The sequence below is a fragment of the Mercenaria mercenaria genome, chromosome 19 (genome assembly GCF_021730395.1).
Source record: "Mercenaria mercenaria strain notata chromosome 19, MADL_Memer_1, whole genome shotgun sequence".
NCBI classification, from domain to species: domain Eukaryota; kingdom Metazoa; phylum Mollusca; class Bivalvia; order Venerida; family Veneridae; genus Mercenaria; species Mercenaria mercenaria.
The window spans coordinates 17,765,370-17,792,964 of NC_069379.1; the positions used below are offsets into that span (position 1 = coordinate 17,765,370).

At 34.1% G+C, this 27,595-nt stretch overlaps 2 protein-coding genes across 4 annotated transcripts in view; both read right to left on the reverse strand.

Moving 5' to 3' along the window:
- LOC123543113 (ras-related protein ORAB-1-like) overlaps positions 1-25,724 on the reverse strand; it is a 30,906-nt gene extending 5,182 nt beyond the window's left edge. The window contains exons 1-8 of one of the 3 annotated variants that reach the window (XM_045329178.2): positions 25,492-25,525; positions 21,187-21,298; positions 20,637-20,720; positions 15,567-15,660; positions 15,012-15,111; positions 13,895-13,975; positions 13,417-13,454; positions 11,997-13,192 (exon numbers count right to left, since the gene is read on the reverse strand). In XM_045329178.2, the coding sequence (XP_045185113.2) occupies positions 12,923-13,192; positions 13,417-13,454; positions 13,895-13,975; positions 15,012-15,111; positions 15,567-15,660; positions 20,637-20,720; positions 21,187-21,298; positions 25,492-25,519 (807 nt within the window). In that variant the 5' untranslated portion in view covers positions 25,520-25,525 and the 3' untranslated portion in view covers positions 11,997-12,922. Of the gene's footprint in view, positions 1-11,993; positions 13,193-13,416; positions 13,455-13,894; positions 13,976-15,011; positions 15,112-15,566; positions 15,661-20,636; positions 20,721-21,186; positions 21,299-25,491 lie in introns of those variants that run through there. The other 2 variants (XM_045329179.2, XM_053531994.1) reach the window with 2 other exon arrangements.
- LOC128551245 (uncharacterized) lies at positions 1,258-7,653 on the reverse strand. The gene is made up of 4 exons (XM_053531995.1): positions 7,485-7,653; positions 6,468-6,579; positions 5,641-5,724; positions 1,258-3,014 (listed from the first exon to the last, which is right to left on the reverse strand). Exons 1-4 carry the CDS (start codon positions 7,519-7,521, stop codon positions 2,813-2,815), a joined length of 435 nt encoding a protein of 144 aa, XP_053387970.1. The 5' UTR covers positions 7,522-7,653; the 3' UTR covers positions 1,258-2,812.
- Positions 25,725-27,595: the final 1,871 nt, after the last annotated feature.

Sequence of the window (27,595 nt, forward strand, 5' to 3'; positions counted from 1 at the left end):
AGAGACTCTGAAATGCAAAAAACCCCAATCTTTTACAAGTTAGTAGTAAAACAGAAAGAATGAGAAGATAGAAGCAAAATCATTTGACATTTGGTCATATTCTAGTGGAGTATGGATCTATTGTTAGACATTGTGTGGGCTGTCCACTTTCAACTTAAACATTTTGTTATAATCCACTCAAGATGGCATATTTCTGTGCTCTTCAGGGCCAAGATATAATGGTGATTGGTTTTCAAGATTTCATCTTATTCATCTGCCTATCAACTTTTATTCTGTAACTGACTGAAATCACATAAAATTGAAGCAGTTTAAATCATTTTAAAAAAGAAATTACAAGCAATTTACTACGTGATTACCGTAGTCCCCTTGCAGCTTTCTCCCTTTCAAAAATGAGAGCTATATAGATTTGTTTGTTTTTGGGGGGTTTAATGCCCTTTTTCAACAGAATTTCAGTTATGTAACTTAGCAATAGTTAATTGATTCTGTACTGTACAAACATGTTCTCTGCAAGTAACTGCCAACTTCCCCACATGCATCAGAGGCAGAGGTCTAGAATTTTGAAATCATAGTTTGATTTACGATTTGAGTTACTAACATTTGTTCCAGTATTTTTCCAAGAAAATAATATTAATATAGGTGATAACATGAAAAATAAGAAGTAAATGTGATAAAAAGATAGTTAAAAATCTTTGTCTCCGGTCGTACTATCTTATATAATGGAAAAAGGTCAATATTAATCAAAAATATTACTGGCTAGAAAAAGGGAATGTATCTTGGGAATTTTAAGAAAAAAGCATAATATGTATTTAAAGTCATTAGCTGACTCAAAACTAAGTGATAGAAACTTATCACAGTGAACATTTAATTATTCTGTAAACAGATTAAAATTCACAGGAATTTTATTTTGCAGGACTACTTAAAATATTAGCATGAGTTATGGATCTCACAGAATAAAAGTCATATGAGTATTTTACAACATACAGCTATTTAAGCAGTCAGCAAGGGAGTTTGTTTCATTAGTTTTCCATTTAAGACACAGTTGTAATCTTTTTAAGATGTTGTTCTGAGCTATAAGTTTAACAAGTTCTTCCTACTTTTTTAATGTTTCTACTTTAATGAACATGTTTAGATGTTCATCATGTTAAACTTTGTGTTTATACTTTTTTACCATTTCTTGATTGATATGGTTGATAACAGCATGTAAATATATTTGCCTCAACAAAGTCTAGTCAGGTGGTTTCTTCCTACATCCAATTTCAGGAAGATTGTGGTTTATTTTGTTTAGTTGAGGTTAAAAGTTATTACAGATAAATAAACATAGTCTAAATGGTGTACATAACAGGCTGCAAGGTCAGTTCTTAAGCCCATTAAATGCATGAGCATTGATCAGAAACATTATTAATCTATCTGTCTTTTAAACAGAAATTATGGTCAAATGTCTTGTCCGTAGACACCAAGCTGAAGGAGAATTTTAACAGCCTATTTCAGTGAGGATCCTTCCAAGTATCATTATTTTTAGTATATAGTGAAATATGAAAACAATTAGTCCTAATTTATGTAAGCAATAGCACAGAACTTGTCACATAATGACATTTTGATTCAGTCACAGTTGTTCAAATCCTTCAATTATTCGAAGACACATTCCGAAGACCGTCAATTATACTTCTTTTCATAAATTTGTTTGTTATTTACTTGTTCTTGATCATTTTAAACATAAAAAGTTCAACAGAACTAAAAGACTGTCTTCTAAAACCTATGTAGAAAGCACTTGGCGATGATGTCTTGTCCGTAGACTTTTTGGGTAAATATCGGCTTTCATTTTAAAATTGCGATATCTCTGCCAAACATAGTCGTAATCACAAAAATGAGACCATTATTTAAAGAGAAATGACTGAATTTTTAGAAAATAACATATTTGAGTTGAATAAATACATTTCAAAAGGTATGCAAAAACTGAAAGCAAGTAGTAAACAAAAATTTCTAGAATTTTGAACTTCAAAAGAAGATAGTAACTACAAATCTTTGTGTAATTTATTAGTTTTCGGGGTTTTCTACATTACTTTTTTGTACCATATCATGTGGTAACAATTTTGTTGGGTCTTAAAGAGTTATTTGAATAAAACAGTCCTTTAAAAATGGTCATGTCTGTTTTATTTTTTCCCTGAAGATTCATCTTTATATCGAAAAAAAATATTGTCGAACTATCAGACAGCGACAACTACCATTGTTTTTGTAGAACCAAGGTAACCGTATATGGTAAATTAACATTTCAAAATAAAGAGTTTTACAAACTTTTATTTTTGCCCCAAGTGAAACAAAAAAATGCATTTCATTGTGACTGAGGCGGTAGGTCTGCATAACACATATTAATTACGTCGCATCAATATCATTTTCATAATTTTGTATACATTAGCTTTAACACATGTATCAAATTATTGCATAAGATATGTTTTATAGTTGCAATAATGTAACGAGCGTAAATTTATTGCAAACATTACAATTCTTAATTATATTCTTTGCAAAAAAAGTACCAAGAAATGAATATCGTAAACAGACCTAAAGATACATGTGTCCTTGATAGCCTTAGTTTCTTTTGAAGCAATCTGTAACTACTACCATCAGACTTTTTATTTGACATTTTGAAATCCAACGGATAATACCTTGCAATGTTTGAATTATATCATTAAAACTCACGCATTTGGAAATATCAACTTATCTAACCTTTAGCCTTCTGTCGGTAAGTGATTCTGCCTTTGCGAGAAATGCAGGCCAAGATCATCGTCTGCACTGTTCGCTATTTAGTTAGAAAGGTTTAGTTAACACTGCTACAAATAATGAATGGTACTGTCCAAATTGAAGGATGGGCCTGCCCATTATTATAATAGCAATTTAGTAGGGTAAAGGTTGATTTTTCAACTACCTCAAATTCAGTGATCCGGTTTTCCACTCGCTCAAATGTTGACCGGTTTGTGACATCAAACACTATTATTACACCATGGCAACCTCGATAAAAGCTGAAAAAGTAGTTCCAAAGGTTTGAATACACCAATAAGGAAATTATTCATGAGTGGTACATGTGAACAAGTCTAAATTGTAGATCAATATTCTTGATGCAATATGGTATAATTACTCATATAAGGACATGACAGACAGATAAGTGTTTGACTTCGTTTTGTTTCTGTTAATATTTCGAATTTATCTAGACCACTTACAATGATAATTTCAGATTTTAGTATCATACAATGAGAAAAAAAGTAATCGTCATACGTTTATCGCTCAACGTATTTTTCAGAAAGTGGATTTTTTGTTGTTGTTTTTTTTAAAACAGATTAATTGTCTTATAATATATGATAAAAACGTAACATCTCTATACTTTATTTCAATTTTGGTCAGACAACATGTAATTCTATGATCTCTTATGATTATAACGCCCTCTCAAGTACTGAAAATATGATCTCATAGTTTAATTGTTTATATCAAATAAGGAAAAAAAATTGATTTAATAAAATGTAACCATGCTAATGCATGACGAAATTAAAGAAACAGAGTTGCAGGAAAACACTCAGCACATGGTGCTATCAAAGAAATAGTTCCAGTTAAAAAAAAAATTCCAGTTAAAAAAACAGTGTTTACGGAAAACGCTAAGTAAATGGCGCAATCATAAACGTTATGTGACAGAGGTGTATTTGGTAGAACTCAGTTATTTCTGGGGGTTGTCACAAAATAAGATTCATAAGGGTTTGACGATATTTATTCCATTATTGGAAGATTATGCAGATAATTGGTAGAATTGCAGGGTGTCCTGCAAACAAACAAACACAAGCATAAGCTATAACATAAAATAAAATAAAAGCAAATAAAAGCAAAATCAAAGCAGTTAGCTTTAAGCAAATAAAGCTAAATTGCATCATTCTATGGAGAATTTACTTATATGAAAATAATGTTTTCTTGTAAAAACAACTGAAAGTTTTGAAAACAACTGAAATGTCATTATTCATGAAAACTGGACAAAAGGGAATTTTAACCAAACAATTCATGGACAAGGGACAGGACAATGGACAACCTGAGATTTACCTGAGCTGTAAAATAGCTGTAAGTCTTTTAGAAGGAGAAGAAATGAAGTAGTTGAGAAAACTACATGTTTCCCCTTTCAAGAAAAGCTGTCAAGTGCAGTGTATAATTTCAATTACCGCCAAAAACGTGATTTTGTGAGATTTTAGTGTGCAGCCAATCAAAACTTGTTTTTACATACTCTCTCGCATCAGTGATTTAGGTATTACAATACCAATTCTTTTCACTCACTGTGACAGTTATATAGTTTTTTTCTCCGATCATATTTAAGATTTTTGAAAGTTATATATTATAGGAACCAGAAAAATATGCAGTTACAATAACACGTATTTGTTTAGAAATATACGTCTCTAGGAACGTCTTTGATTTTGGCCGATTTCTTTAACTTGTCGTCGGATATACGATCTGATATCAATAGAAATGTTGTTATTTCCTGCATGTACCACTCCAGTTATTATTATTATCAAAAACATTTTTATAAGATCAGATTTATATAACTACGTATTCATGATAAACACGTTCAAAGGATATTTACGTAGTATAAACGCATCCACACAGAGCGCGAAATACATCCTCTATTAGTACACAGCAATCTGACTAGAGGGACAAATGAGATAAAGCCCCCGAGACGGAGAGAGAGAAATCCATTTTAGATACGTGCCTATCCGGCTAACGTAACATAGCTCTTTCACTGGTTGTAGGATAAGATGGGAATATCCGGCATGGGTTTAACTGTTTAGGCGGTAACGAGGATCCTGACGAGTAACCGCCAAAACAGTTACCCGAGTGCAAGATATTTCCAACTTTACCCTCTGCCAGTGATTTATTCTTTTTCTTGCATGCCTTATTCTTCAATCTGTAGAGAAATTTGCTATTATAGAGAAAATCCAAGGTTTTTCTTTCATGTGATATTTTGTTATAAATCCTGTCCGGCATGCAATAAATTCTGGTTCTTTAACGTGACAGGTGTAAATCATCGATACACGCGAAGACGTCTTTCCTAGGAAGAACAAGTACAGGTCTCTTAGTTAGGTGAAAGACTGCCTAGAGCATCTCGGAAATTTCAAGTGCCTGCACCGGCAATTCAATAAGCATTAAGAAAGCCAAAATAAACATGAGTCAATAATAACCGTATATATCAAGTTTAGATTTATTTTCCCAACGTGTACGTATCATTACATCTCAAAGGGCGAATAATTCAATTACAGTTAAGCCTGTGTTAAAGACCACCAATCAAAGACCACCTGACTCTAAAGACTACATGATTGTTTTGTTTTCCATTTTAACATTTACAGTGTATTTTAACCTGTGAATAATGACAATCTCCCAACAAAGACCACATTTTGGCTCTCCCAAGGGTAGTCTTTATAGACAGGTTTGACTGTGAATTGTTTAGAGAGTTGCAATATTTTGAATTTATTGTAACATTTCACAGCTAAAATGTAGTAGTATATATGTAGCGAGTAAATAATGTATTTATATATACAATGGTCTTAAGATAAGCGATAGTTCTTCTTTCAAACATCTTTTTCACAATGTAACTCAATGTGTAAAGACAAGAGTGACTACCTGGCTGTTAAAGCTCTGGACCTTTCTTGACCGGCCGTATCCCATACCTGTGCTTTTATAATCTTTCCGTTGTACTTTTTTTTCCTGAAATAGAATAAAAGTAAGTTTAGTTTATACTAATTTATTTATTCTCCATCGCCAAACAAGTTCTTACAACTTATATTAATGGCTCTCAAGACTCATTCCCGATGGAACCAACCTCTACGAGCAGAGAGAGAGGCAATGTGGAATTAAAGTGTCTTGTCTCAGGACACTACCGCCAAGGCAGTGGTCGGAATCGAACCCGGGACCTTCGATCTCAAGGCGGACGGGCTACCACTGCGCTACGGCGGCTCCAAAAGTAAGTTTAGACATTGCCAGGCTTTGAACCCGTAAAAACGAGAAGAGACCGCTTGTAAACTACAGACTCGAATACTGGACAAAGACGTTATCCTACATTCTGTGTAAATAACGTTTAAATATATCATCATCACGTCAAATAATTTCTTTATTTTTGACGTACGTGTTAAGTAAGGATCTTCAAAAATGCTTTAAATCCTGTTGAAATGAATGTAAGGCAAACTCTTAAAACTCCCATCCAAACAAAATATTCGGTGCTCAAACTGACAACTGCACCCATTTGTTTTTCCCAAATAACATCTTTAGATTTAAAATAAAACCTGATAATTGAAAAATCGCATTTAGGTGGTAACTTTAAAATTTTAAATGGAATATAGTTTACAGCTTGTTATAATTAGAAAAAAAATCAAAGATTGATTTTGTAGGCTTTGGTCAAGACATTTCAAGCTTTTCCGGCTGTACTATTCAAAAAACGAAACATTTCTTACTTAACCACAAAATCAACCCCTATTGTGGGGATGTATGCGTCGGTAAAGGAGTTTTCTGCGTATCTATCTAACAACGCTGTCTTTCCTGAGGCTACTTCACCAATGATTAATACTGTAAAAATAAAGAAACAAAATCAAATAAAGTGTCATTTTGATAAAGTAAGAAACTATTCAAGTTACAAACTTGTATACATCGTAGAATATAAAATGTCAAAGCTGTTTATAAAGAAAACTTTTGGAGTGCCAAGTGTAGTCTATTTGCATGTAGACTAATTCTCAAGTTAAAAAAGCTTCAGATTGAGAAATACTTTTTTTGCAATTTCATGGATAATAGCCAATTTTTCAATGTTACATATTCGCACAGTCTAGTCAGGATCCATGCTGTTCGCAAAGAGTTTCTCCAATTCCAATAGGCTTAGAAAGCGAACAGCATGGATCCTGACAAACTGTGCATATGGCTAGGTTTGCCTAACCAATGCTGTCGCACGCACTTATTGGTTTTCGCATGCGCTCTCAGATCATCGCGAAATTACATTCTTCTGTATATACGGCACTTTCAGGTGCATAGTGCATAGTTGACACTCTTAATCGCTGCGTGAATACTAAAAGCCGTATACAATATATCAGGCATTTACTAAAGCAATGCATTTATTATAACAGAAATATTCTAAAGCTAGCGACTAATTCAACGACGAATACTTACTGATGCAATTCGATTTTTGTGCTTTATATTTTAGGTACGTCCATTTCAATTTTAATTACCATAGGCAGCGTTGAAGTCTCAAGTGTAATTTCCTAGTTAATCGGTATAAAATAGAAGAAAACTTACCTTATATTTACCAAAATATCTAAAATGTTTACAGTGAATGCTTACTATCATAGTACGTAAATATACAAACAAAATTGTAATGCCCCGTTATAAGCAAATTTATACATATACATGTGAGCTATATGAACATTTATAAATCTGTTTAGATCAGAGTTAAAATGTAATTTGATCATCTTTAAACAATATACCTTTAAACACATAATCGTACTTTTTGGTATCCGCCATGACTGTGTACTATGTAATTCCTTTCCCTATTCCTAAAACAGTTTGTTGTAAATACCTCCTCCTCTGTATCATAACCAAATACCCGTTTTAAACTCCGACACGCCTGATAACCATGACATGTAAATACACAATGTACATGGAACGCTGTAATGGATTCATTTTTTTTTAAAAATATTAACCAATAACCGATAAACTATTATAACCAGTATAATAACCAATATAAAGGACCGCGTTTCTATGTTTAGCAGTAAATAAACAAACAGAAGGCTAACAGTCTAGTTTAAAACACAAATTATGATTATAAGAACGATAATCAATATCTGGCTTGTTAGTACAGTGGACGCAACTTGACCCCGATGGTTGACCTTTGTATTATAAAACTTAATAAGGCATAACCTATCATTGAAAAAGAGTGTACGTTTTAATAAGTTTAAAACGACGTAGATATATCGTGTTACTCTCTCTCTCACTCTCTCTCTCTCTCTTATCGAGAGTAAATTGATTATTACCTTATCTGCTATAACAAAAACAACAAAAGACAGAAATAGGAATAAGACTTATTATTTGACAGTACGTATTATACAGTGCAATTTCAGCCATTCCGTTCAATAATTAATTCCTTCATGTATTCATTGTATTGTGATATTGGCATCGTCAAGTGTCCTTTGGCACTGAACGATTATATTAACTGATAAAATCCGCGTACACAATGAACTGCATTGTTCTGTGATATACTGATAATCATTTAAATTCGCTAGCATGAATTCGCGCAAATATGAAAAAGGACTGATTCGCGCGGGCTTTAATTCGCGCATTTTCAATTGTTAAAATGAAAAATAAAGTTAAAAATAATAATAGCGCGGTCTTTAATACGCGCATCGGTCCTAGAGCGAAATACGCGAAAATTTGTCCTACGTGAAAAATATTGATTTCACAGTACTGCTTGAATTCGCCACATCTCCATTGACTCTGTAGAAATGACAATTATCTATAAAACAAACATTCAATTTCTTGACGCACACATTCGAATACGACATTCTGTAAAAATATATTTATCAGATGGATGGGTGGCAGGTTGTAACAACAAAACAATAATGCGTTTACGCCAAATATTAGTCTCGAGTTGAAGAAAATCCGCGAAACATCTGTTATAAATCCTGAGATATCACGAATTTCACGTGTTACCGCGAAGGTTATAAAACACTTAAGTAGTTTAACACCCACTAACATTGCTATATCCGATACGATAATAATTTCATATATAGATAGTAAGTGCATGAATTCAAGTACCCCAAATGTCTACAATGAAATAATCGATATGAATAATTAGCCTAAGGTCAACCATCGCGGTCAAATTGCAACTGCTATACAGTAGTGATAATTTTGATTATTGGTATCTTACACCAGACCAAAGATTTGTTACTTTTGCATTATATACTTTACATACTAGGTTTGTTCTTCAGCGGTTTCTTATTCATTGCTCTGTTCTCATCTTCGTATCTTTTAATTAATCAATACCAAAAATAAGTCCGGACAATATTTTTATGTGAGATATGAGATTGTCATAAAATTTATAAAACCATCACGTTGTGCTTTAAATTATTACAGGTGAGGTTAAAAACATATCATAATTACCATACTGTCTTCAGCGAATGTATTTAAATATAATTACACGTAAGTACGTGTAGATTATCATGAGATATTTCATTTTAACAAATTTACTTACTTTAGAGGTCTATGTTGAATTCTATTGAACAATAAACTTTTAAACACATTTTTCAAATTAAAAATATCCGGGTCCGGGAAATTAAATCACAACGGAACAGTTCGAAATGGAGCGCGTAACCGCTCGGCTAACGAGGAATTAGTGTGTATATTGGAAACGCTACGTTTAGACTAAAACTTACTTTATTCTTTTGCTTGTTAACATTTTTAAAACGCCATTATACTCTATGACACTTATATTAAACAAAGAGTCAAGTGTTCTTAATCATTTCTTATGGTTTTTATCTTATCGATACATTTATAAACGAGATCCTGTCATTTCACTGCCAGTTGTTGAAAAGAAAGCCGTGTAATACGTACCCTCGCACAAAACCATAACACTTTAAGTTATTGACCTTACAAATACATTTTTTTCATTGAAACCATTACGGCACATAATACAGTCTAGGTTGATGGTTTCCATGAAACAACCACTACACTTGATCAGTTTATATATTTGCTTTCATTGAAAGCATTAGGCCTACAATATATGACTGCATTAAAATTTATATATGTAAAATTCTATTCTTTCAAGATACCTGACCATTATCAACTTAACTCATGATAATCGCTAAAAGAAAATACGAAATTCAACGTAAATAAAACTGTCAAACTAGCATGAATTGAGTAGGAATTACATCAATCACACCGGCTTCGTATTCCTGGAAATCTACATGTGGTGTCTAGTATCCGTTTATGCAAAAATATTTTATACGCAGATGCTTTATGAATACGCCCCTTCTTCAGACAAATATTATTTCAATATTCCCTTAAAATACTCAATTTGTTAAAATATATATATATGTAAGATAAAAACATTTGATATGCTACCTTTGATATGTAACTCTGGAAGATGAATTCATGTATTTTATTATTTTTATTATTATCACCATATTTATATAGCGCCCTTTTCATGATAAACACGTTTATTACATATAGCAAACTCAACCACAGAGGACGCGAAAATCATCCTCTACATGTACAGAAACAGAGCGATCTGACCAGAGGGACAGAGTGAGATAAAGCCCCCAGAACAGATAGAGAGAAATCATTTTAAATACAGACGTGTCCGGCTAACTTAGCCTAGCTCTTTGAAAATAGACAGTCTGGTTCTTTAACGTGCCCGATGTATAGCACTGATGCATGCAAAGCCGTATTTCCTGGGAAAAACCAGTACAGGCCTCTTAGTTAGGTGGAAAACACTCAAGGGCATCTCAGAAATTTCCATTGGATGAACCTAGATTTGTTCTCCGGACCTCCGGAATGACAGTCAACGTGTTACCACTAGACCACCGACCTCCCTTAATTTTACGGTTCGTACCTGTGTGTGTGTGTGTGTGTGTGTGTGTGTGTGCGCGCGCGCGCGCGCGTGTGTGCGTGTGGAGGAGGATGAGGTGGCGTTTTGTGTAATTTTTAACAATTTTCCTGTAACATAAGCGATGGTGTCCTCATGTAGCTATAAACACAGTGTCCAATTTTATAGTGCTACTTTAGTGTTTTCAATTGTTATATCTCTCCTTACGTTACAGATAAGGAAATTCAACCAAGTTGAGAAAATAGAGGTTGCATGAGCAGTTTGTCACGTACTCAATCTAATATATTCATTTAATGCGTTATTTAGTAACACTGAGATTAGTTTGAAGCATTTTGCGTAAAAGTATGCTTCAGTTATTTCCCAGATTCAGAAAGGCGTTGTAATTATAGTTTTGTGTATTGGCATCAGTCGAACTGGTCATCTGATTTGTTCTGTTTACAAAATTTCATACACCGAATAAAAAGATAAAAAGATGAAGAATTTTGGAAGTTAAGAACGCCACAAAGCAGAAGAACAGAAGAGTAGATTCTACATGTGTTATGTTGGTGAGTAATTGTGTTTTGTGTGTGCACGCGTGTGTCTGGTGCCAGTAGCATTCCGCACATATCTTTCTTTTCAAATGAGAGACAAGCTGTCATTGGGCCGAAACATAAAGGAAGGATAATGCTAGTATTTTCCTTATCATCCAATATAGCTGCATAATGTTTTAAATTATTTGAGGTTCTTTAATTTAAATTTCTAACGCTGTTAAATCAGGTGGAATTCTGATCTAAAATAGTAATTTTGTGTGTTATTGTTCTAATGTGTCAACCTGTAATCAAAATATATGTTACAGTAATTTTTTCACTATACAGAAACAAATGTACAAAGTGCGTTATGTTTTCGTACGACGTAACATCCAAAAGTTAATATCTTATTTCACCCATCTGACCCTTGTAGGTCAAAATTTGCTTAACACAATTATGACAGCGTATGTATGCTCCGAACAATATATTTTGAGAAAGAAATAAACTTTACTTGTCTGTCTTTTTCTGACAAAATTGTGGACAACTATTTGTCAAGTAAGTATTATAATTTCAGTTAAGAATGAGCATGCTTAACATAACAGAAGAAAATAATGTTCTTAATCTGTGTTACTTTTTTGCATTTGTCTAATTTTATTCTGAAGACTTTACCCTGTACATGTACTCTTAGACATTACTTTATCTTATCCGTCAATGGTTTACATTAATTTATTTGCTGTTTGGTTGTGTTTAAATGTGACGCCAGCATCTTTATTGATCATATGGCGACTTCTCAGCTTTTGATGGTTGAAAAAGCCCAAAGGTACACCTCAGGGCAGTATTTCAAGCACGAATGAGACCCGGTGACATTCCATAAGCTACTAGATGGCTTCTTTTTTATGAAAGAATTCTGCAGCCAAGCGACGTGTCGAACCCACATCGGTGACATGCAAGAACTTCAATGTCAGCAACACTGAAACCCTCTGCCATGGATGTCCCGAATTTATTTCTATTGAAGTATACACTTGATATTATAAGTCAATGTATCAACTGTATGACCGATTACATGATCTCGAAAGATCATGTGTACATTACTAAAACTTAGCAGAAGAAATAAGTACTTTCAAGAGAATTGTATGAAAAGCATTTACATTCTTCATTCAATTTGATAAATTATTCATTTGAATTAAAAACTAAATAGACCTTACAAAGCTTGTATCAGGTGCATGCTTCTACAACAATCATCTTTGTTTCTTATCAAATAACGTTACTGCTTTAATTAAAATCATAAGTGCATATTATCAAAGTAAATTGATACTTTCATTGCAACTGTCCCTTCAACTGCTCTATATAGAGGCATCCTTTCATTGGAACCATCACTGCACCTCATCTAATCTAAATTGATGCTTTCATTGAAACGGTCACTGTACCTGATCAAATTCATGTAGATGCTTTCATTAAAATCAGCACTGTAACTGACCAATTCAAGGTCGATGCTTTAATTGAAACCATCACTACAGTATCTGATCCAATCTAGGTTTATGCTTTCATTAAAACCATCACTGTACCTAATCCAGTCTACCTTGATGCATTCATTGAAACCTTCGAAATCTTTGTACTAGATAAATTTAGATAGATGTTTTCACTGTAATCATTACTGCCTCTGATCAAATTTAAAAACATAGTCTTTTATAATCTGTAATACAAGTATTCAAATTAAAAAAACAGAACTGTATTGTTTCGAACGATGTTCTACACACATATACGTTAATGAAACCATTAATGTGGTTTTGTAGTCTTTGCTTGTGCAAATTTGAAGTCACTTTTTTTCAGTCATATTTTGAACTTTTATTTCTAATTCATTGAGTCGCTTTGACATTGTTGCGACAGTACTTTCGAGTTTGTCTACTACTTCGAGTCGAGTACCGAACTTATTTAGCCCTTCGAGTATTTCATTTACCCATGGCGGGGTATTCTCTGAATTCACAGAAGCAACAGATTCTGCCTCGACAGCCACGCCCCCTTTCTCACTGGACATAACCTCTGTCTCGCCAGGCACGCCTTCTTCGTCCAGTCTGGATATATTTTCCTGTCAAAAGGTATTTAGAAACAAATAAATGTATCTTCAGTTGAATACTAAGTGTATGGCAGCACATAGAGGAACTGATCAGTATACGAAATAAGAAATTGTAAATTGTGATCCTCATATTACAAGCTTAAACAGGATATGTGCTGTGCAGCATAAAGATAAATTGTAGAGTTTCAGAAAATGTTTCAAACCTCGACCCTCGAATAAATGTTGAAACAACTTACCGGTGGCACTACCTGATTAGATACATTCTGGAGCATATCTGAAAATCAAACTAAACCAGGTCAGGGTAAGTTTTAGATGAAAGCATATAAAAACATTCGTAATTTATAAGAGTCACCCATTCTGAAATGTCTGGTCAGGTTTAACTTAGGAGAAACTTTTGTAAATGACAGACAAGAAAATAGTACACAATCGGAAACCATTTTTTTTAATTTGTCGGCATCTCACTAACCCGTTCAATAACAAAAACCGTTTCACTGACGGAAAGACCACTTGCGTCCCGTGAGCCATACCCATTACGATATCACACTGAAATGCATTCACTCTCATTTAAAACAGGTAAACAAATATGTGTTTGAGATGCATGTATAAATTTCTAATTAGGTGAACTTAGCACGCGTCCTTTAATAAGACTAAATGAATTGCAGAATTTAATGTAAAACTACAAAATAAGTCCTGTTGTTTTAATTCAAGACTTACCATTATAAAGTGTTTCAAATGTATCTTCCACATTAGTGTTTGTTTTTGCCGAGGTTTCTATATAAGACATGTTTTTTATCACTGAAATATAGAACCAAAAATCTTATAATATCATTAAATGTAGAAAATCTTCACCTGACCTAATATAAAAACCAAACAGTACATGAATAGCTGTATTCACAAGTATCTTGCAGTTAATTTCTCTGCTTAAGAAATATGTCATAGTATGCCATAGTTTTTTTAGACTAAGTCATTATATTTTTTATCATTTTAAGCATTCAGCGTTGAAGACTCACATGTCACCTGACAGGACGAAAATGACAATGATGCAGTCTCACTTTGATGAGCCTGTTCATCATGGCCAGTTTTTGAAAACATGGTTCAGCTCACTCTGTCTCACCCCGGGTTAAGAAGATTTTAACATCTGCATATGGTACAAGAACTAAGCAAATAATCTGAGGCATCTGCAGGTGTGTTCATGCAGTGACGAACTAATAACTCTAAGTGATACACCAGAGCGCAGTGACATGCGGGATAAGGTCCTTACCTAAAAAAAAAATTGGCTAACCATTGGCGAGAAAACAATGTGTCGGACTAAATAAACTAGAATTTAAAGAGTGTGATCTGGTGTTTTTGAGCCTGCAATTCGCATAAACTACCAAAAGGCAAAATTAAAAAGAAGACACAACACCAAAAAGCCTAAGAGCAATTAAACGATACCCAAAAGTAATGACGGTGGGAGTAGGAGAGCCATAAAGACCGAAATGTTCTAAATGGAAAACTAAATAGTACTACTACCACAGAATACATGTGCGTGCTGAACGATCTACTTAGAACAAAATATAACAGCTCTGACTGAGTGTACAAAAATAGACTTTTTAATATTGCACCCAAAACTATTTATGAGTATACACCTACATGATCATTTCGTTTTCGTATAGATACAGTGTGGTTATTGTCCATTTTTCCAATCAAATTAATGCATGATATTGAGATGATATTTGATTGATTTTCGTGCTTGTTTAATATATCAGAGAAATTAAGACATTTTGTTTATATTTCAATCAGTGCGTAGATATAATCATGCGAATGATTTCCTGAATTAGTTTTGCCTTACCTGCCATTGATTTTGCTTCCTCAGTTGTCACACATCTTTCATTTGTAAGATCACATTTGTTTCCAACAAGTAGTTTTGGAACGGATTCAGGACCGTACGTCTGTATAATAGAGCCGCATAGATATATATCAGTCACACATATATTAAATACGTCACATCAATATCATTTTCATACTTTTGTATACATTATCTTTTATTTAACACATATATTAGATTAATGCAAAGAATACGTTTTGTTATTGCAAAAATGTAACGAGCATAAATTTATTGCAAACATTTTTAACAATTTTAATATATTTTTGGCAAACAAAAGTACCAAAGAATGAATATAGTAAATAGACCTAATGATATAACTGTCCTTTATTAATTTTGCAAGCACTTTTATTTTACTATTTGGAGCATTCTAGTATGAATGTAAGCAATGAAGTATGAATGTATCAGAGCTTCAACCTCAAGTCTTTCCATCAATACCTTCTGCAATTCGACGGATAATGATTTTTCAATATTTGAATTATAAATTAAAAAATCGTCCACTCAACTTCATACATTAAGTACCTTTAATTCAGTGATCCAGTTTTCTACTTGTTTAAATGATGGCCTGTATGTAACATCAAAGACAATTATGGCACCATGACAACCTCGGTAATAGCTGAAAAAAAAGTTCTAATTGAAACTATCCTATGGACCGCTTTAACTAAACTGGAATAGTATGCAGTAGACCAAAATTAAGTTTTATATGTTGTTCTGTGACTCTCTGACTGACTCATGTATACAAGGATGTGGCCATGATAGTTTTATTGCTAATTCTATTGAGGAAATACCGAGATAATTTTTCATTGTAAATTTCAGTTCTTAGTTTTATTCAATGAGAAAATGTCTATATACGCATACTTATTTAAGGGATGTTGTTTTGCAGATCAGATTATATTTCTCATATATATGCTAACCGGCAATAATATATTTCGTATCAAATGCTCTAAAGTAAGTACGGGAATATGTTTGTTTCATTATTTAAATGCATGATGTTACCTGAGTGTCATTTCATATTGAATTTATTAAACGAATTGAATAAAATAATGAAATGCGAGGCTTTTCCGAACATTTTATCAATTTCATTCAACGAGTTTAATAAATTCAATGTGGAAAGTCACAAATTTAATATGTTTAATCACATATATTAAGCTTTTCAAGCCGAAACAAACACAAGTCTACTTTCTTTAACTATTATAAACAAGTTAATTTGACCAGCGTCACCGATACTTTAAACGACGTCGACGTCAAAGCTTTATTACATCACATTTATGTAATGGCTTTATTTCACTCCCGCGACGTCAAACGTGTGATATATGAAATAATAAAGAATGAACAGAATTTAATTTAGTAAAACGCAACCTGCTAACGGAAAACAAGGGTTATTATTATTATTATTATTATTAGTAACGTAGTATTATAGTTACAATATATATACAAGTACTTTTGTCATGAAGAACAACAATATGGATATCAATATAATGTATGTATATAACCGATTAAAACCAAACAGATGAAACTAGAGCTATCAATAAAGGTGATTAATGTACCCCCCCCCCCCCACCCCCGCATGCACTGACACAGTACATTGCAATTTGACGCACACAATATTGCATAATTATGTGGACTGTATGTATATAGACTGTATGTATACAGTATAGTAACAAAAAACAAAGTCCCATAACTATACAGAATATTTATCTAAAAGAATGTAACATGACCATGCACAACTAGGGTTGGTACTGATCACTTGTGTGAAGTTTCATTAAATTGTGTGCAAGGGTTTGGCAGATTAGGCACGCGCAGACTGTATGTACATAGTATGTTAACAAGAAACAAAGTCCCATAACTCTGCAATTTTTGTTGCTGAAAGAACCTAACATGCCCCATGCACAACTACTGTTGTTACTGATCACTTGTGTGAAGTTTCATTAAATTGTGTCTAGAGGATGAGGAGAGATGGTGCGCACAAGATTGTGTCTATGTATATAGTATAGTTACAAAAAAAAACAAAGTCCCATAACTCTGCAAATTTTTTTTCTGAAAGAACCTAACATGCCCCATGCACAGCTACTGTTGTTACTGATCACTTGTGTGAAGTTTCATTAAATTGTGTCAAGGGGATGAGGAGAGATGGTGCGCACAAGATTGTGTTTAAGTATAAAGTATAGTAACAAAAAAACAAAGTCCCATAACTCTGCAATTTTTTTTTCTAAAAGAACCTAACGTGTCCCATGCACAACTACTGTTGGTACTGATCACTTGTGTGAAGTTTCATTAAATTGTGTCAAGGGGATGAAGAGAGATGGTGCGCACAAGATTGTGTCTATGTATATAGTATAGTAACATAAAAACAAAGTCCCATAACTCTGCAAATTTTTTTTTCTAAAAGAACCTAACATGCCCCATGCACAACTACTGTTGGTACTGATCACTTGTGTGAAGTTTCATTAAATTGTGTCAAGGGGATAAGGAGAGATGGTGCGCACAATATTGTGTCTACGGACAGACGGCCAGACGGCCAGACGGACAGACAGACAGACAACCTGAAACCAGTATACGCCCCCCCCCCCCCCTTACAACTTTGTTGTCGGGGGGTACAAAAAGGCATTTGTGCTGATTTTTCCAAAATCAAAGTAGCACACAGAATAAGATAGCCTTAATCGAAACGAAACATTAAGACGACTAGGATGTGCAACGAAATCTAATTCCAAAGTAGTTGATGATAACATCGCAGTCTTACGTATGATACGAAAATGTAAGATCGCTAATGTCTCATGCTTAATGCAAGAAGTAAGATAAAGGAAAATGGTTTATATTAGTGACATATTAAATTATAAAAATAACCATCAACACAATCAAATAGCAAACATGTAATATAATTTGAGTAAAAGTCAGATTGCGGTGTGAACAGCTATACAATAATCTTCAACGGACATTGGTCTATAAAGAACAGAACTTCTCATAGACATGTATAGTTAAAGCTAAATAGCTTGCACTTGATATAATGCCAGTTGCGTTCCATGTTGCTATTTTTAGATTACATTTATTTTGATAAATATTCATTGGTTAAAGCTAAGATTCTATTCCACGTCATCATCAGGATTGCTATAGGGGTTGTAATCAGCCGGATTATGCCGATCACCTCAATAACGGTTATAATGCCACGCATCAGACGGGGTAACGGGACCTTTCATTATTGGCCTTTCGTTCTCTCTAGTCAAGAGGTACATCATTATTACGTTTTTTATAACTGTTTTATGAAAACCAAGGTCTACACTGAATACCTTGGGGCCAAAAGTATGGGTCATTAACATGTAAATTGGCCATATCGTTGTCTTCTACATTGATTCGGACAACAGTTGTTCTAGATTTCTTATTTCGGAAGATTGAGACTTTTGCGACATTAGGACCCCTATCTCCTACATGCTTTGCCAATTTTGCTTCTGTAATCGTATGTCGGAAACCGCCAACGTAGGAGCGTTTCGTTCGCCGACGAACATACTGTGAGAAGTCATCACTACTACCTGTATGCTGTGTTTCACGGCGCCTATCAGTACCACCGGTGGGTTCTTGATGTATTGGCAAGTTTGCGAAGTTATTTGGGTTTGGTTGTCTTGAGTTTGAAGCCCGAGATTCATGTGGGTTTAAACCATGGATTGTATCACCAAATGAAACCGGTTTTCTATTACGGTGGTCAGACATAACTGCCTTTCGACTGGTTATAATGGGTGGGATAGGAAGACCCCCAAAAGATGAATCTGTTTCCATAGCCTCTGTATCGGTGACTGTTTGAGTGACTGGGTAAGCTATATATTCACAGCTATTTGGGACATCTCCTGTGGAATCTTGTACTTCAGTAAAGGTGTCATCCTAAGGTGCAGATGTCAAGTCATTGCGTTGAGCAGGAGAGGTCTGATTTGGGCTTTGGTTATTGGAATTTTGTTCGGCATAGTTATTTTCGTGGGATGCGTGATTTGAGTCTGGGATATCAGGTTCTGGTTGGGTACAGTTACTGTTAGGTATGGATTGGGTTGGGGGGTATAAGATTCTGCACCTGGCGGGTGAAACCTTCTGTTAGTATACATTTCCTCAACACACGCCTTTAAGTGTACCAAGGCAAAAGATACATTTAGAATATTGCCTTGCATTTGTTTGAAATTACATGCGTTTAGAAGTATATTCGTCTTGCATGAGTTTACACTAACCAATATACTTGTCCGGCAAGATGTGAAGCACGCTGTTAGTTCATCCATGTTCGTTTTCATATTATGAAGACTCCCGGATACTTCTGATTTGAGTTCTGCCATAGTGTTTGTTACAGATTTTAAATCTTCATTATTCATGTTTTGCGTTGATGCATGTCTTTGCTTGATTAGTAAAACATCTGCTTGCATTGATGAGATCGTTACCTTTATCTGAATTATCTCTGCCTTGCATTGACAGATGTTATGCGATGTAGCTGCATTTTGCGTCCCTGACACGGATAATTTCCTGCTGGTTTTCTTCCCGGCACTTATAAGGTCCTTTATTGACGAGAAGTTTTCACCTTCAAGAACTGAAATGAGTGCGTGGATATCATATGCAAGTTTGACAGAAGTTGCCTCCCCTAGATGAGTTTTTACTCGTCTTTTGAGTTCACTATTTAAGTCAAAGGGAAAATCCTCAGACTCGCGGAGGATATTAAATAGCATATGTCTGCTTCTTTCTAGGTTTGGCTCCGAGTTGTGATATTCTAGAAGAAGTTGATTGACAAACATGTTTGATGGTAGACCACGAACCCATGCTTTCAGTCGCTGTAACTCGACTAGGTCAGCATTGACAGTTGCTTCTTGTTGAGTTAAGTCGAAAGTCGATTCATTAATTTCAACGTTTTGGGAGTTTGTTTGCAATATTTGGTTATTTTGTATTGACACTGGTATACTGGAGTTCTCCGTGTAATGTTCCGGCCCGTTGCAATCGACCATCACAGGTACTTTAACCTCGGTATTGTCACCCAACAATACAGGCTCTAATTCCGTTATGAAGTTACTAGTCGCCATTTCCCCTCAGTGATTATTGTATTTTATAACAATATAATATAAGCGTTAATGTGTTAATTTGGTGAGCGTTCTTTGTTGAGAACAAAGAAAAATGTATATTTTATCATATATTGTCTTAATTAATATTTATTTCAAACTTTAACTGTCAGCAAATGAAAGATTATTCACTTATCTTCATATCCATATAAAGTTTGTGAAATTCTACCATATATATCCAACAAAATATTATATATTTGCCAGAGCAAACAACTGTACGTCTTATCACACACAAAACAACACTTAGACTTAGTTATTCACGTTCTTTTGAGACTATTCAAGTGTTTAAAAGCCGGATTTAACACATCAAATAGATATCTATACCGGAGCAGAGCAGCTATGAAACTCGGTAAATATGTAATATATGAGCAGCGCCATGAGCCATAATACATGTATTATGTTGGTTTTCTCATGTCACGGCTCATTATGTTTTTAAGGTAAGCAGTAGTTCTTGCTAGCTGAAGTCCATTATTGATACAGGCATACGTATATTTTGTGTCAAAATGAAAGTGACTACCTTAGAGTAAAAGTTCTAAACTTCTCTTGGCCGGCCGTGTCCCATATCTGGGCTTTAATAGTCTTTCCGTTACATTTGGCACTCCTAAAATAGAATGAAATATACTAACATCAAACACATTCATTTCATTTGACATAACCGTATCCATTTTTTTAAATGTCTTTAATTCATTATAGGACAGATCCATCTTATTTTTATTTCGCTCCGATTTTAAGAATAGCCAAATACCGGTATTTATGCTATATCTGTTTAACATGATGTTCGCGTAACACCTAACCTTATATTTCCGCTTATACGACGCATTATAAATTTCCAGTTCATAAGCGTGAACTACAAGGAAATTAAAAGAAAAAGAAAATGTGTGTGTGTAGCGGGGTGGGTGGGGGTGGGGGGGGGGGAGGGGGGTGTCTTATAAGCTAGTGCGACTAATAACGAACATTTACGGCAGACACATAAAAGGAAAGATCTACCAACTATTAAATCAACCCGGTGAAATTTATTAACATTTCAAGACTTTCCGGTAAGACTAGAAAAACAAAACATTCCTTACTTAATTCGAAAATCAACTCCTACTGTAGAGATATATGCCTCGGTAAAGGTGTTTACAGCGTATCTATTTAACAGCGCTGTCTTCCCTGTGCCTTCGTCACCAATGACCAAAACTGTTAACATAAAGAAACAAAATTATGTAATATGATATTTTGATGTTATTAGAAGCACAGAAGTGATGTAAGTTCTGGTTACATATACAAAATAGAATATTTTTTAAGACTAACATGTAGTCTATATGCAGATAGCCTAATTCAGTTGTAAGTTAAAAAAAGGGTCTGTTAAGACAGAGAACTGTTTGAACGATTTCATGTTTAACAACTGTTTTCGCTGTGTCGGTTAATATAAACGCGAGTGTTTGTATGGAAATGTAGATCAATGTTAAAAAATCTTTGGAATTTGCGAGTGGTATTAATAACATTGTATTCGCAAATATTAGTGAAAATAAAATCATTGCGAATATCATCCTGTCTGCAGTATAAGACACGTTTACACAGTATAAATGCACTATAGTGTGGTCACTGGCACCAGATCAGAAAGAAAATGCCTCCGTACGTGTTATACCCTACCCCTAGGTATTCTATAAGAACCATGGTCATGAACGGGAAAGTGCACTAACCCGTTTCAATCGTACATTTCTCAACTTAAACGCGCAGTTCGGTGAATGCGTACCTAGTATATTGAACAAGTGATAATTTATCTTCCATCGTGCACCAGTCACATTGTCTCAATATTCCATATTGCTGAGATTATCAACATATTTTATGCTTTCCTCAACGTTACAGAAAAAACTTGCTTGACCTTCTCTAATGAACATCCGGTATAGAGGTCACGACAGAGTGCACATGTTTGGCGGAACGTAAACAAACAAAAACAGAATTTTAGGAAATCACAATTTTACGCTAAAACTCGAAATGATGAATGAAATTCATCTTGTATATGATCTTTAACTTAAAATCGTACATTGGTCTGCATCTGTTCGGTTTAATTATTCATTTTGCACATTTATGCTGCATTTTCACATTTTGCGAACACGTGTAGTAAAATGACGACTGACATACATTTTTCACAACAGCCAATCAGAATGGTTTTGTTATCTAGAACGGAACTCCACCAGGGAAGTTCAAGCTTTTTGTGTAACGTTGAAATTACTATAAACTACGTGTTGTTCCTCTAAGATAAAATGTACTGAGAAAATGTGACCGGTACACAATGGAAGATAAATTACCACTTGTTTGATATCCATAGTACACATTTACCGCACTGCGTGTTTTAGGTATGAAATGCGCGATTGAAACGGGTTAGTATATTTTCCCGTTCATGACCATGGTTCTTACAAAATACCTAGCGGTAGGGTATAACACGTACGGAGGCATTTATTTTCTGATCTGGTGCCAGTGAGTGTAGTCTGAAAAGGAAACATGATTATTAAGATAACAAAAACAAGTGACATATATTATAAGTGAATAGTCACGTCCGCAGAACTAATTCCCGACACATGATACCACATGTATGTATGCATGCACAGGCATGTACAAACGCCAGATACATACACGAACACATAAAACATAGGTTTAGTAAATAAAATTTGTGAAGAGTTCCTTTGAAAACATCCTATGGAAACAAGCAACATAATAGCAGAGTCGGTTTTATTGAGACTGTGCATGAAAGGTTATGGAATGTGCAACACCCTTCACGATTCTGGAAAGGGTTTAAGAAGGATTCTGTTATTATAACTGAGCAGCGCCATGAGAAAACCAACAAAGTGGCTTTCCGACCAGCATGGATCAAGACCAGCCTGCGCATCCGCGAAGTCTGGTCAGAATCCATGCTGTTCGCTTTTAAAGCCTATAGTAGTTAGAGAAACTGTTAGCGAACACCATGGATCCTGACCAGACTGCGCGGATGTGGAGACTGGTCTGGATCCATGCTGGTCGCAAACCCAGTATGTTTGTTTTCTCATGGTGCGGCTTATATGATAATAAAAATCTCTATGAACCCAAAGGACCAGAAAATATAACGACACCGATTCCACACACGGGGAGACTCTTTGTGAAGAATGACAAAATAGATACACTGAGTGAGGAACAGTTTGCGGCATCGCCTTGGGACGGTCATTGGCAAAACACAACTACAACAGGGAGCGTAAACTTGTTTTACTGCGCTCTTACCCTCACTCTATATCCCAAATATGTTCCACAGTCTCAGGACAGTATTAATAAAAGCTATCACCATCAGATGAATCCCTTACATGTATAAATTCGGTAGAAAAATGCACAATGCATTTTAAGTAAAACACACAAATGCTCATGTAAAAGTGCGAGTCTGTTTGAATACCTAAAGAGCCTTATACGGTTATATCCAAAGCCTTTCCAAAAAGCAGAGCATAAAAGCTAGTTGTTCAATTACTATAGTAAATGCACTTCCGTTTATTACTGTCATTCTATTTATGCGCTCTATTAGAGCGTTAATTTGAATTTTATTTACCAAAGGTAACGCAGTAGTCCCAGCGAAATTACCCAGTGTTATACTGCATAAACTTCAAACTTATTTTACCAACATATCTGCAGAAAATTTTTAATATCATTATAAGTAAATATAATCACAGAATTATGGCAATTCCTTCTAAACGAATTTATATATACACATCTTAGATATTTAGTCTATATGCATAAGACATACAGTAGTGTCCGTAAGTATTTACCTGGCACTCATTAATTTTCGCCAATATTTTCGGGCGTTTTCGTTAATTTACGCAATATAAGTATCATGAAAGTATCTACATTACTAAAGTAACATGTAAAGTTAACCGATGACACGGTGGTGTAGAGGTAAGTTGTCTGACTTCTACGCACGTTACCACGGGTTCGAAATCACTTACTGAATTGAGCTTTTTTCTTCAATTTAATGTATTGTATTGTTATCGTTTATATTATTTTATGTATCATATTTTATGAATTTTAATTCTTTTCTCTTGTTGTATTTTTTTCTGGAACGCTGGAGACAGATAGTTTGTCTTTTTATCTAACATACTTTTAAAACAATTTTATTCCACTTTTTACAACGGGTAAATATGATTTCTCTTAACAAATGAACCATAAATATCACGAAACGTTTGATCAAATGAGTAATAAGTCTGCATATAAAATTTGGGGAAAAAAGATATGGTAAAACGTAGGACTCGAACCCACAATCCTGATATTGACAGGTAAACGCTTTGTCCGCACAGCTACCTGCACATGTGATAATATATCAGTTAGGAATTATATAATTATGTAATATTTAGTTATATCGCTATTTATGTTCGGTCACCGAAAATTAATTTACGGAACTATACGGAATATTCATGAGTGCCAGGTCAATGCTTACGGACAATATAATAATCGAACGATAATTTGATATTTGTAAACAAATGCAGTCGACTGTATTATTTACCAGTTTAGGTAAATCACGCATAGGCGATATGGATTAGTATCTCAAACTGAGACTCGATGAAAGAAGTACTGTAATAGCGCAATGTGTTAGGCCGCTAGGTATCACACCCGAGGTCTGGAGTTCGATACTGAGATGAAGTAAACCTTTTTTATACTTTTTTTTTCAGCAGAGAAACAATACCGGTTTTTTTCCACTGGCTTTGAAAATAATACGGTCATACAGCATACACGGGTTTTTCGTGATTATTCATATATACCGATGGAATGTAAGTACAGCATCCCCACATTATACACTAACATACCATTCCATAGCTCGAAATAAGCTTCTGACGGTGAAAATTCTGTAACGGACACAGATGTTGCAACAGATACAGCGGACGAGCCGGAAATAAAATGAATTGTAAATTGTATTGATTACAATTTCATATAACAAAAGAATGAAATAGAAAAAAAGTAAAACACGTAGATCTAATAAGTAAAAAAAAAAAAAAAATAAAAAAAAGAGAAGACAAACTGAGAATCAGACTGAAATAAAACAAAAGTGAAGCAGGGCTACATAAAACATTTCCTTAGAAAATAAATATGTTTCGACGTTCGAACTCGCGCTATTTTTCGCACTGCATTTGAAAACCGACAGTTTAATAGCCACCAGAGCTATTACGCCGTTCAAATAAAAGCTGATTTTTATTTGACAAGTATCGTAAAAATGCCTATCTTATTTACCTTGATAACTGACCAACCTAAATTATCTATCTTAGACTCGCTTGACATTTTCTTGCCATTTTTATTATCGTTCGCCGACTGTACACAATGATATTCAAAAACACATGAATATTTATCTCTTTATAAAGAGTTAAAGTGTAAAACAGTACCTTTAAACATGTAATCGGTATCCGCCATGACTGTGCATATAATTCTTTTTCCTACTTCTAAACAATTTGTTTAAAATAACTCCTTTATATCATATCTCGATACCCGTTTTAAACCTTGACACGCCTGATAACCATGACAGATAAACACCCACTGAAACTTTGTAATGTTTTTTTTTTTTCGCAAAATATTGACCAATAATCAATACACTGTTTATAATAACCTATATATAAGTATAGTTCGACTGCGTGTTTTGAGCCGTGACTGAATGATACACTTTTTCAATTGAATTGTATCTGTATTCGGTCAATACCTGACTGAAAACTCTATAGAGTAAGTTGATATGTATGTTTTGTTTACAATGAATTTGATTATATCGCTGGCGCAATTGGTAGACCGTTAGAATTGCAAATCCCGGGGTGTGAGTTCAAGCCCAGATTAAGGCCATATTTATTATCGTATACATTATTTTTATTTTATTTAAGTAAAGGATTTTTGAAGACTCTTTTAGAAAAAAATAAACAATTTATTTATGTATGTATTTTAATAATAATGTTTGACTTTTTTTCATTCTTCTATTTTTTAATATTTGTTGCTAGTTTTATTTCAATTTAATCCATGTCACATAATTTCAACTTCACTTGCTGTGTATGTTGACGACCCTTCATCTGTGTTAGTCTCCGAGTCAGATGATGTATTGGAATTCGAGTTAAGCTCGACAATCACAGGTGCTGGAAGATCGTCTTTAGCAATATCTAAATCCCGGTATTTCTGTTCAACTGAAATGATCACTATATTTGTTCTTTTTGTTTTTGTATGATCCGGTCCGTGAACGAATCCACGCCTTGACGCCTTCGAAGTGGGCACTCTATCACAAGGCTTCCGAGGTGGTCTCTTAATGAAAAGTTGATAATAAAAGCAATAAGAAAAGAACAACCTTCATTTCATTTGAATACTGCTATCGGGTACCTATTGCGACTACATTTGTTTCAACAAATGAACAATTTAAGACATAAGTGTGATTTTTTCTTACTTTTCGCTTCAGCAGATTTGAAGTCAACCTTTTTTTTTTAAATTAAATTTGGGCATTTCAATATCTAATTAATCACGTCGATATGACTTTGAGGCAATGGTATTTTTAGGTTTGTCCCTTGATTCGAATTGAATATTCAACTTTTGTAGTGCTTCCATCATTTCTTCTGCCCAAGACGGTGCATTCTCTGTATGAGCAGAGGATATATTAGTGAGACGCCAACTTTATAAATGGAAATCATGTGCCAAGAGAAATATTGAAACAACTCAATAAGATTTGTTTTCTTTTACTCTATATCAAACTGTACTGCTTTATATGTATTCAGTTTAGTGCTTTGTCCCGTCACTATAAGTCTTAGAACTTCAATACTCATTAGATAACTCTTTCAAAATTATTCTGGTTCTAGGCCATAAATGTAATAAGGCGAGTTGAGAAAATACAGTTTCACATAATAAGCAGGTTGCATGAGGAGTTTTGTCACACGTACTCAATCTATTTCAGGACCTGCATATTTCATCAAAAGCATTACTTGGTAATTTTAAGACTAGTTGGGAGGATTTATATGTATATTTTGCGTAAAAGTACGCTTCAACTATTATTCAGAATGTAGTCGTTGCAAATAGTTTTGTGTAATGTTTAGAGTAGAAATGAAATCATCTACATTTTTTGTTCAAAAAATTTCATACGCCGAATAAAAAATTGAAGAATTTTGGAAGACTAGAACGCAACCAAACTGACAATGACAATGATTTTATTGATGTTGGCCACCAGCCCATATCAACAGTTATTTGCACATGATACATCACAATGACAATGACTTGAAACCAAAATGAAATAAATCAAAGAACTTATTGTGTACAACATATATTCTATGAAGAATATTAACATAAATATACAATACATATATACAATAGTATAATGTCACTAAAGCTTCTTTGGTACCTTAAATACAATGACATGTTATAGGAGTATAACTATGCAGAACCTATACATGTATGTATGTAATCTCTTGCTATATTTCGATTCAGTTATTAAACATAGAAGCAATATTACAAATCTTGTAACATGTAAAT